Source organism: Dermochelys coriacea, chromosome 6 (assembly GCF_009764565.3).
Source record: "Dermochelys coriacea isolate rDerCor1 chromosome 6, rDerCor1.pri.v4, whole genome shotgun sequence".
Taxonomy (NCBI): domain Eukaryota; kingdom Metazoa; phylum Chordata; order Testudines; family Dermochelyidae; genus Dermochelys; species Dermochelys coriacea.
In genome coordinates, this window is record NC_050073.1 from 121,481,798 (window position 1) to 121,494,494 (window position 12,697).

At 42.1% G+C, this 12,697-nt stretch overlaps 1 protein-coding gene across 1 annotated transcript in view; it reads left to right on the plus strand.

The window, feature by feature from the left end:
- DDHD1 (DDHD domain containing 1) overlaps nt 1–12,697 on the plus strand; it is a 105,906-nt gene that overhangs the window by 34,927 nt on the left and 58,282 nt on the right. The window contains exons 4-5 of the mRNA XM_038407010.2: nt 516–644; nt 4,039–4,186. Of these exons, the coding sequence (XP_038262938.1) occupies nt 516–644; nt 4,039–4,186 (277 nt within the window). The remainder of the gene's footprint in view (nt 1–515; nt 645–4,038; nt 4,187–12,697) is intronic.

The following is a 12,697-nucleotide window of genomic DNA, read 5'->3' on the forward strand; positions in this document are numbered from 1 at the left end:
ACAAGTGTACACCTACCACTGCATCAACTTACTTAAGCATTATTTTGGGAGATGCATCCACCACAGCCCCCTGGTGTCTCAGTGGTACGGCTATCAGCAAACACTTTCACCTTGTGGATGTGGATCTTAATTTTCCTTTTTGCTCTTGGGCAGTTTGGGGGGGGAGAGGGAAAGAGAGAGAGAGAGAGAGTGTGTGTGTGTGTGTGTGTGAGCATTCATGTTTTCCTTTCAGCTAAGGGTATTCTCCATTAGGGAGCCTCTCCTCCCTACTCTCTCCCCCCTCCCAAAAAAAAAGGGGTGTGTGTGGGAAGATTCCCAAAAGGAACTACCCAATTGATATGGACTGGTAGATCCAAAATATAAAGTTAAGAAGAAATATTTACCTTTATAAATGGACTTAAATTGAAATCTAGAGTTCAGTCATACCTTTGTGCATCTCTCTCTCTTACCTGGCTTTTTAAAGCCATATTTTTTTTAACACTTTTAAATGAAAGGTTTGTTCCTTTTTGCTACAGCTGTTCATAGTTTCAAGTTGAGTCGCAACCACGTGGACTGGCACAGTGTAGATGAAGTATATCTTTACAGTGATGCAACAACATCTAAAATTGCAAGAACTGTTACGCAAAAGTTGGGATTTTCCAAAGGTAATACTTCTCAGCATTTGTAAATAATTTTGTAAAGATTATTGCTTTAATAGTTTGTTACTTAATGCTGTTAGAAGAAAATTCCAGCTTCCATCCATAATTTCAAGATTGAAATTTTTGTTTGATGCATAGTTAATTTTTGTAATTGCACTCTTGTGGGAAAATAACTCAAAGGCATTGTTAGGTTGTCATGCACATTTGTAATTAAAAAATAAAAAAGGTTTACTGCAGCTTATTACCAAATAGCTCTGATACAGTTTCATATCACTTCAAAAAGTACATTAAGGTTACAAAGTCAAGCATTCCGAGCTAAGAAGTGCCAGAATTAATGTTTTCTGTGCAACCTTAATTCGACCCCCCCAATATGAAGCCATTACAGTGGTCTTTAATTACATGATCACATACTGGTTTTTTCCACTGGAGCCCAGCCTCAATCACTGCACAGAATGTACCTGCTCTGGTGATGAGTAAGGGTTATGTAGCAAAGGAGGCTTTTGCCCGTAGTACCCTGTCTCATTTTGTTGCTGAAGTTGAAAGATGTGTAATGAATGAGGCAGGTGATTGCACAAAGAGAGAGGTTGTCAGTTGAATGGTGCCCTGGATAGCTGGATTCTATCCCTGCCCCTTGCACAGAGTTCTTCTAATGATGCTGGGAAAGTCACTAAACTAAAATGTGCACAGGTGGCCACTATGTGTTCTCATTTTCTGGGTATTTGGGGTCTGATTTACAAAAGGGGTGAGCGTCCCTAACTACAACTCGGGATAGTGGGAGCTCTGCTCTGCACACACGAAGTGCTATAAAATGCTAAAAAATCAGACCCTAAGCATCTCCGATTGGGCAACCAAAACAAGTTGACAATTTTGGCCTTAATCTCTGTGCTTTAGTCCCCCAAGTGTAGCATTGGGATAATAATATCCCCACCCCTCACCGCGGTTGTGAAGTTAGTTCATTAATGTTTGTAAAGAATTAAGATGTTATGTTGAGAACACCATAGAAAAACTCTTAGGGAAATTAAATAATTCTGTACTAAGTGCAGGTTTTGGATGGTGTACAGTAAATAATGCATAGGGCCTCATATTGAATGATGAGGATAAACATAGCTACCATTCAATGAGCAGTCTGTTTGTCCTTCTAATACAGGTTTTTTATGTAATTTCATAAGTTTTTTTTTAACTGATTTAAAAAAAAAATAAAAAAATTATCGTATGGAACTATATTGACTCCCAACATGACCATCAGCAGGGATAATCAGATTCACAGCACAATCCTCTGCCACTTGAACTGATGGAGTAACTGGTAGCAGTACAAAGCTTTCTTTCTTCTATGGACCTGCCCCGAGAGCGGGATGGACACACACTTGGCCAGTTGGTTTCACAGCTATTTGCTAGATAACCAAGGAATGTTGCGGGATAACAGGTTCAGTTCTAGGTTCTGCAAGGCCCAGAGAGTGTGCTCAAGTGGTTATAGACTCTTCCAACCTTATCTCCCTGGCCTCTTCTGCCTCCTGTGAAGGGAAGACAGGAGCAGCTCCTGCCCTGTTTCCATACCACACAACATTGTACAACAAAAGAAAAGTACATACAGGAATATAGTAAAATACCCTGCTAAAATACAAACGCATTATACACACACACACTCACACATACATATATGTAGCTGAAATGAAATTAGAAGGGGAGGTTATAGTCTCAAAATATTTTCATCACAAAATATTTTTAAAAGGGAGGTGATATAAAGTGAGCTGGATTTTTATAGGGGTCTGTGTTCTATACCATAGAGTCCAGCACATCACTTGTCAGCTTAAAATGTGATGATCCTTAAAGATTTTGAGGAAGATATGGTAGATAATCATCAATATTAGCCTGTAGAAGCAGTTGTCAAATATAGCCAGGACTAGCACCACTAAGAATTTTAAAGATCAGTTGTGCCAATTTAAAGTCAGTCCACCTCTTTGCCGGCAGCCCATATATAACATACAAGGTCAGCATAATTTGGTCGTGTTAGCTAAAACCAATCAGCAATTTTGCAGTTGCAAGCAAGTAATGGAGCATCTCTGCTGAAATCCCTTCAAAGTAATATTTACAATAAATGAGGCTTTTGAGATTCCAAGGGTATGTGTTGCTGTTATGAGATTCACAGAATAAAGACACCATGGGTACAAATGGTGTAACAGAGGCTGGGGAGGAAATTGCTTATCACATCAGATGTGATTTTGTGTAGAAGTCCTAGCGAAAAGGGAAACCAGTATGTATTCTTAAAATAACTCACTGTATTGGAACTAATCCTTTTTATACAAACAGAGTCATTCCACTTTAATGCCTCTGTTTATTAATGTCTGATACCCAAAACAAGACATAGGTCTTCGAAAAGCTGTGGGTGAGATAGCCCTCATCATAGTATCCAGCTGGCAATATAGTTCAGGCATTTTTTCAGACCATAGACTAAGCTTGCAGAGTTCCTGGATAGAGCTGTGTGGAGGAGACACTTGTTTCACAAAGGATTTCAAGATTTTGAAATATATTTTCATTTCTATGCTGACCAAACCTCTAAAATTTTGAAATTCTCTCTGAAAAAAAGTTTTTTGGGGAAAAAATTGTTTCAGATCAAAATGATCTGTTTTTCTCATTTTATTTTGATTTATTTTTTATTTTATATTATATAATAAAATAAAAAAATTCAAAACAAAAATTGAAAAGTTTCATTCCGAAAATGTTGAAACAAGACATATCAGCATTCTCAGAGGACTTTTTCCATGTTTTCCTCTGAAACAAAATGTGAGCAAAATGAGCAAAATCATGTCAAGTGTTTCAATTTTGGTGGAAAATGGTCCTATTGAACTTTTTAGGACCAGCTCTATTCATAGATGAGAGAGAGAGTTTCCCTTTTCGCTCGGACTTCTACACAAAATCACATCTGATGTGTATCAGTCATGCTGATGATGTTTTCTCACCCATTGTTTAGAAATAATCTTGCCAAGAATCTTTACATATACACTGACCACTGAAGGAGTGTTGTGGAACTGTGAGAAAAATTAATGATTAATAACATAAGCATATAGAAAGTTATCTGTATTACAAAATGGATAGTGCATTATACAGCTGCTTTAAAGTTATTTTCCAAAACAGCTATGAAATTAGCAAAATCCTCACTGGAAATTACATGTAAATCCATAGGTGGCTGACAAGGGTCAAGGAAATTATTTATCCAAATCTCTTTGGCTGCTTTGAAAATCTCAGCATTGTGTATGCTGATTTTTGTAAATGTATTTTATTTGCAAAATATAATTTGTAATGTTCTGGTTTGAAGCAGGCACCTCTTCTGTCTGTGTATATGGAATTGTCTTACTTTATGGAATATAATTGTGATCCAGGATAATGGGGTTTTTTTCTACAGCTTCAAGTAGTGGGACAAGGCTTCATAGAGGCTATGTAGAAGAAGCTACATTAGAAGACAAGCCATCGCAAACTACTCACATTGTGTTTGTTGTGCATGGTATTGGACAGAAAATGGACCAAGGAAGAATCATCAAAAACACAGCTATGTGAGTACTTTATTATATGTGCAATAGCGACTCTGAAGTCAAAAGGAGGCTGTAATAGACATATCAGGACTCTGCTGACATTATTCAAGTAGCTTATAAATGACAGTCTTCAGTGCAAGACATATTTTTCTCTGGGACCATTTATTTTGATAGTGTGGATGCACAAATGTTCATTGTTTTTTCACATTAAAGTTTAAACTTTTGTGCCTAGTTAGAGCAGTGCCTAGGAGAAGCACAAGATTTTAAGGCTATGTCTGCACTGCAGCTTGTGTCAGCAAAACGTATGTCGCTCAGGAGTGTGAATATTCCTCCACCCTGAGCGACATACATTACGCTGACATAAGGGTTCAGGTGCACAGCTCTATGCCAGCAGGAGTGCTTCTCCTACCAACATAGCTTATGCCGCTTGCGGAGGTGTGGTGTTTTTTTTTTTTTATGCTGATGGGAGAGCTCTTGCCCATCGGCATAGAGCATCTTCACCAGACGCACTGCACTGCTGCAGAACTGTGCCTGCAGACATGGCCTTTAGTTTGTTTTAGTCCCTGGCCGGTATCCTTCGCCATAAGGAGGCAGGGCAGAGGATTTCTAGAACTGGTGGTCAGTGGCTCACTTGGTCAGGTTTGGAGAGGTGTTCCCTTGCTTCAAATCAGAGAGAATATCATCTTGTCCTTGACTGGCAGAATAGTAGGTAAGTTTAAAAGGATCTTGGAAGGGGGAAGGAGTATGAGGAGTCAGTCTGGCTATTGTCACTCTGACAGTAGAGGGCTAATATTATTTAAGTATGAGTGGAGGTTGACTTATTCTGCACAGAGATCTGCTGGAAAGAGAAACACATATCCAAAGCTTACTAATGACCACTAAACCTTTTCTTAAACATCTTTTGGTGAGACTGATAAGTGAATGTTATGAATTTGTGAAGACATTAAAATATATATACATACACTCATTAACAGTCAGACTTGCTATGGTAGCCAAGCTCATGACTCTTCACTGGTCTATGAAGGCTGATCCTAAAATCATCTACTGTAAGAGGATTATCAGCATTTTGTCTCTTAAAAAAGTGTACTTGATCATCTGAGTATGTTGTGCCTCATCCATTCTAAGAATGAAAGTCCAGTTTTTAATTTGTCTTGTGTGGCAGCTCAATATAATACTGATGTGTCCTAGTGAGATCTGAGTAGATAAGTCTTTTTAAAAGCCGTGTTAAATTTGTTAGTCTCTAAGGTACCACAAGTACTCCTTTTCTTTTTAGGAGGTGCGTGTAAGATTGATTTGCTTATTAAATGTTTTTCATTTAGTTTAAAGAGCTAGTTTGGTAATAAAAATGTAATAATAGAAGCCTTAAAATTTGTTTTCCTAGCCAGTCTAATAGTCTAGCTAGCATGCCCAGACATAATTTTTTAATCAAGTTTGAGCTGATGGGGCCTGGGAGTGCACAGGAAGTCACTTGTTCTCCAGAGGCCAGGTTACCACCATGCTAGAGGGCTGTTGAGAGTAGGGAAGAGCCATGCTTGGGACTTGGAGAACTCATGCCCGGGAAATGTTTTTGTTTTGGGGTTTTTTGCTAGACAACAGAAGAAATTGTTGTGGAGTCTTAGTGTTGAGGTGCTAAACTTATTTATCTATTTGTCAGGTACATTGATGGTAAAGATTTAATAATTTCATTTAATAGAATCATAAATCCTAGAAAGATAAGGCTGGAAGGGACCTCAAGAGGAGTCCAGCCCCCTGCACTATGGCAGGATTAAATATACTCAGAGATCGTCCCTGGTAGGTGTTTGTTTAACCAGTTCTTAAAAACTTCTGATGATGATTCAGAGTATGGACATGATTCTGCAAACAGTTTAGCACAGATGAGTAACTTGAATCATATGAGTAGTTCCACTAATATTTTCACTGCAGTCGGTGGAACTACTAACAAGAATATTACATGTGAAAGTAATTGCAGCATTGGGTTATATGTTTTTACCTGACTTCATAAATGAAAGCTAATCTGTAAACCTTCATTTACATTCTTCAATAAAATCTATATCCATTGCTGATACATCAATAACTTGATTGCTGTAGTTAATAAGTGGACCAGTATGTTATCTAAGTGTTCAGCTAACTTAAATTGCCATTCAACTCTGTGTTTTTTTTCTTAGGATAGATTAGATTTCTTGCTGTACTAGTCACATAAACCAAGTAAACCTTTTTATTTCAACTACTGTATAAGATAAAAGTTGTCGTCTTACAGCAGCAATGTGCTGGTCTGAGACTGCATTACAGCAGCGCTTCTGCACCAATGCAGCTATGTCGCTATAGCGCTTCTGGTGAAGACGCTCTAAGCTGACAGGAGAGAGCTCTACTGTCTGCTTAACTCCTGCCTCTGTGAGAGGCAGTAGCTATGTCAGCGAGAGAAGTTCTCCTGCCAGCATAACTCCGTCCACACTGGCGCTTAGGTTGGTATAATTTACATCACTCAGAGATGTGGATTATTCACATCCCTCAGCAATGTAAATTATAGCGAAGTAATTTGTAGTGTAGACATAGCCTGATTCTCTTCTAGTGCTTTTCTGCTCCTACATGTTAAAAGTTCAAGAGCAAGTAATGTAAAACAAAGGGGCAGAGACCAGTAGCCCTCGATAAAAGGACAGGGCTGATCTCCAAAACAACACGTATGAAACCTTAGATTCTTCTTCGAGGAGTGTCCCTGTGGGTGCTCCACTTTAGGTGAATCTGCACCCCTGTGCTTGTAATTGGAGATTTTTAATAGCCGTGCCTGATTGGGTCGCACATGTGCTGTCCCCGTCTTGAACTATCTCAGGAAGTTACATAGCGCTGTGCAACCAACCCTCCCTCAGTTCCTTCTCTACCGCCCTGGGCTTGAGATGGAGCATTTGGCAGTGCCTCTGAACTTTTATTTTTAGTCTAGCTTAACTTTAGAACGCTAGTTAATAGTTTAATACCTTACCTCTTCTCCATTTATGCTTTCTTTAAAATAAAATTCTTAGAATTTAAGTTTCAGTTATTTCAGATACCCCTTAGTATAATATAGTTACCCTCACAGGAAAAATCCTATTCTAAGGGGCAAGCCCGGCTCCCCAAGTATTAAATGTTGCCTCACTTGCCGATCTTCAATCCTGGTGTCTGATGGGCGGCTCACGGTGTGTCCGCTGCCTTGGCAAGACGCACATACTACAAAAGTGCTCTCACTGCTACAATTTCAAGGCTCGTGCCAGGAGAGCAAGGGACCTACAGCTAAAACTCCGCATGATGGAAAAGTCTCTGTTCCCAGGATCACAGACTCCTCCTGGGCCCCAGTCTCCAATTGCAGCATCTGACAGAGGTTCCCCACCACCCTCTCAGAGGAAGGAGTACTCTGCCAAAAAGGCAACAAAGAAACTTGCTCCAACTTCACCTCCTTGGGAATCCGCCAAAAAGAAATGTTTCCTGACCCATCAGACCCCATTGGTACCAACTGCACCAAGACTGTCCACCTCTGAGGTAGCGGGACCATCCATTACCACAGATACCTTGTGAACCAAAGACCCTAAGTGGGCTGGCTTGGAAAAAGGCACTACAGAGAAACCTACCATCCTTGCCTCGGTACCGCTGGTGTTGCTTAAACATGTGGCACTGAGCAGCTCGGCTACAGTCTGTGGCACCACCTTCTGCCTCCACAGCACATAGTGCACGACCCTTGGCACAGACAACCGCAGTAAAGGCATCGGTACCACTGACAGCACCTCATCGGTACTGATGCTCTGCAGTTTCTCTGCCATAAAGATCTTCTGGTCTCCTCAGCACCAGAAACTCCACTTGTCAGTACCGACTTTACTCCAGCACGCTCAGTACCATGCCAAATTACCACACCACCCAGATCAGCTCCTCCTTTATCCAGCAACGTGAATGATGATGATGAAGAGGATATCTGTTCCTCCCATCACTCCTTGCCTGTTCATCCAGCTACCAGACCAGGTCCACCAGAGTACCTGAAACCCCAGGATGATAGACACCCACGGATGCCCCCACCTATGCCATTTCCACCACAGTGGCCTTTCTGGGACCCATCGGCAGCGTACCGCCAGCACTATCCTAAGCCTCCCAGTCCACTAAGGGAGAGGTCAAGGCATTCCCCATCACCCTCTGTACCCATACCTTCAGAACCTCTGGAAGAGGCAGTCGCGGAATTGGAGGAGACTTTGGATCAGGAAGTCACACCAGCTGCAAATTTTTCATCCTGTATCTTGCCCCCACCCACGATGGGGAATGACTTTAAACAGTTCCTGAAACTGTTTAAGAGGATTGCAGATTCCCTGGAGATACCGCGCCCTTTCCAGCCCTCAATGTCCCAACAACCTCCCTCCTAAACAACAGTTTTCAGGGTTTGGTTGAGAACCAGAGACACATCCCACTTTTTTCTGTTGCTGGGCCCATTCGACACCATCCATTCATTTGGAGATCGTTTGACTCCATTTCATCCAACATGTCGAAACATCATATCAGACAGATGGGTATTAGAAATCATTGAGACTGGGTAGTCCATCCAGTTTACTTCCCTCCTCTTCCTTCTTCAGGGACCCTTCTCATGAACATCTATGGCAACAGGAGGTAAACCATTCCATATGTCTAAGAGCAGCAGAACCAGTACCAACACAACCCAGAAGGAAGGGTTTCTACACCCATTACTTTCTAACCCAGGAAAAAACTAGAGGATGGAGGCTCATTCTTGATGTAAGAAGACTCGACAGATTTGTGAAGACTCAGCAATTCAGGATGGTCACACTAGCAATGATAATTCCAGCACCAGAATGAGGGGACTGATTCTTGGCCCTTGAACTCCAGAATGCATATTTCCACATAATGATACATCCCTCACACAGGGAGGTTTCTCAGGTTTGTTCTGAGAACAGATCATTTCCAGTACAAAGTACTCCCCTTCGGATTATCCTCTGCTCCATGAGTATTCTCAAAAGTCTTTGCGGTGGTGGCAGCCCACCTCTGCAGACGAGGGGTAATAATATTCCCTTGTCTGAACGATTACCTACTCAAAGCAAAAAGAAAAGGAGTACTTGTGGCACCTTAGAGACTAACAAATTGATTTGAGCATAAGCTTTCGTGAGCTACAGCTCACTTCATCGGAGCTCACTTTCCACTGAATGCATCCGATGAAGTGAGCTGTAGCTCACAAAAGCTTATGCACAAATAAATTCGTTAGTCTCTAAGGTGCCACAAGTACTCCTTTTCTTTTTGCGAATACAGACTAACATGGCTGCTACTCTGAAACCTACAATAGATGTGCATCCCATTTTGAAGAGAAAAGCATCGCCTGGAGAACGGGGTCCCAGTCCTGCTCTAGAGCAGGAGTATGGGCATTTGGCATTCTGGGTTGTTGCAAAGAGGAATATATAGGGAACTCCCACTGTCTGAATATGCTCTATAGTACCCGGATGTTCATTTCCCACTCGTGGTCATGAGAAATTTTTCTGCTCAGTGCATCTGCAGTGGTGTTTTTGCATCCTGGTAGGTAGGAAGCTGAGATGTCGACATTGTGGTGTATGCACCAGTTCCACAGTAGCATGGCTTCTGTGCACAGGGAGTGTGGCTGTGCCCCCCCCATCAGTTTATATAAAACATAGAAAGCGACATTGATCATGGGTATGAAGTGTAAGCATTCACTGCGGACTGCCTGCATCTCCAATAGGTTTATGTGTAGCATTGATTACAATGGGGACCAGCAGCCTTGGATTGTGTGGTTGTGCAGATATGCTCTCCAACCTAGCACAGACGCATCTGATCTGAGTATCATTGATGGAGGGGTCTGAGCAAAGGGAACTCCTGTGCAAAGGTCGTGTGGTTGAGTCCACCAATATAGAGAATTTTTTAGTTTGGTTGGCATTGAAAGATGCTTGTTTATATTGTGTCTGTGCGGAATATACACTGTCCTGAGCCAGTCTTGCAGGCATCAAATGTGCAGTCTGGAGTGTTTGACAACAAATGTCATTGCTGACATATGGCCTAACAGTTGGAGGCAGGTCCTGGCCGATGTCTGTGGGCTGGTTTGCATTGTGGTGACTACTCTAGTCACCTGTGACAGGGAAAAGAAGCTGTAGCTTCCAGAGAGTCAAGGTAGGCATCGATGAACTTGTCTCTGCCCCTTCCCTGGTGTGAATGTTGATTTTTGTTATTTGTAGACCAAGCTGTGTGAAGAGAGCTACTGTCTTTTGGGTAGCTTTTAGTGCCTCTTCTTGAGTCAATGCTTTGAGTAGTTTCAAAATAGCAGCCATGTTAGTCTGTATTCGCAAAAAGAAAAGGAGTACTTGTGGTACCTTAAAGACTAACAAATTTATTTGAGCATAAGCTTTCATGAGCTACAGCTCACTTCATTGGATGCATTCAGTGGAAAATACAGTGGGGAGATTTATATACACAGAGAACATAAAACAATGGGTGTTACCATACACACTGTAATCAGAGTGATCATGTAAGGTGAACTATTACCAGCAGGAGAGCCGGGGGGTGGGGAAGAGGAAGAAAACCTTTAGTGGTGATAATCAAGGTGGGCCATTTCCAGCAGTTGACAAGAACGTCTGAGGAACAGTGGGGGATGTAGGGGAGGGAAATAACATGGGGAAATAGTTTTACTTTGTGTAATGACCCATCCACTCCCAGTCTCTATTCAAGCCTAAGTTAATTGTATCCAGTTTGCAAACTAATTCCAATTCAGCAGTCTCTCATTGGAGTCTGTTTTTGAAGGGTTTTTTTTGTTGAAGAATAGCTACTCTTAGGTCTGTAATCGAGTGACCAGAGAGTGTTCTCCGACTGGTTTTTGAATGTTATAATTCTTGATGTCTGATTTGTGTCCATTTATTCTTTTACGTAGAGACTGTCCAGTTTGACCAGTGTACATGGCAGAGGGGCATTGCTGGCACATGATGGCATATATCACATTGGTAGATGTGCAGGTGAATGAGCCTCAGATAGCATGGCTGATGTGATTAGGCCCTATGATGGTGTCCCCTGAATAGATATGTGGACAGAGTTGGCAACGGGCTTTGTTGCAAGGATAGGTTCCTTGGTTAGTTGTTCTGTTGTATGGTGGGTGGTTGCTGGTGAGTATTTTGCTTCAGGTTATGGGGCTGTGTGTAAAGAAGGACTGGCCTGTCTCCCAAGATCTGTGAGAGTGATGGGTCGTCCTTCAGGATAGGTTGTAGATCCTTGATGATGCGTTGGAGAGGTTTTAGTTGGGGGCTGAAGGTGATGGCTAGTGGCGTTCTGTTGTTTTCTTTGTTGGGCCTGTCCTGTAGTAGGTGACTTCTGGGTACTCTTCTGGCTCTGTCAATCTGTTTCTTCACTTCGGCAGGTGGGTATTGTAGTTGTAAGAATGCTTGATAGAGATCTTGTAGGTGTTTGTCTCTGTCTGAGGGGTTGGAGCAAATGCGATTGTATCATAGGTTTCAGAGTAGCAGCCATGTTAGTCTGTATTCGCAAAAAGAAAAGGAGCTCACGAAAGCTTATGCTCAAATAAATTTGTTAGTCTCTAAGGTGCCACAAGTACTCCTTTTCTTTTTACATCTATTGTACATTTTTTCCCCCAACCCCCCCTTTTAGCCAAGGTCATACACAAGATAAGGACCAATAACTCCAGAGTCATCTTGATAGCCCCCACGAGGCCCAGACAAATATGGTTTTCTTACCTCTTGAAGATGTCTGTGTGCCCACCACACATTCTTCCACCTCTGCTTCATCTCCTGTATCAGGATGCGGGCCAGGTCTACCACCCGAACTTGGCAAGACTCCACCTGAGGGCATGGCTACTCCATTGCTCCGAGACAATGAAATGACCTGTTCAGAGTGTAGGGGTATCCTATGTTTTCAGACACGACTAGCGGACACACATAGGAATACACGGAGACTGGAGTCTTCTGTTACGTATTGTAGCAGAAGCTCAACTACACCCTGCAGAAGCATAGCTCTACCACCTATTTACCTTCCCCACATCCCGAAGAGTGAACACCGAGATCCTTTTGCATTTCCCCTTTATTGTAATCATCAGCCCTCCCCATCCCCAGGTGGTAAGTTCTGGTCTTAGTCTCGGCCCAATAATTGCCATCCAATTTTCCTGCTAAATTCCCTGCCCCTGTTCGTTTACCCTCGCTTATGACCATTGTTGCCATGTAAGGGGTCATTATTGAGCCTAATGCGGTCTCAGACTGTATAATTTCCACAAATTTTCCAACCAGGCATCAGGAATTTGCCGCAGCTATAAAAGGTCCCTGGGGGCATGGTTCCAATGAAGCTGGGGAGGAGTTGTTCCTTGGGTCTGCCACAAACCTTGTGGGTCCCCATAGGTTTTTTTAGAGGGTTGGGGAAAAAGGTACCACACCATCCTCCTTTCAAATGGGTTGATGTTGGGGATTTCTTCCCCTAGAGCAGAGGTTCTCAACCTTTTTCTTTCTGAGGTCCCTTCCCCCTCAACATGCTGTAAAAACCCCACGGCCCACCTGTGCTACAATAACTGGTTTTCTG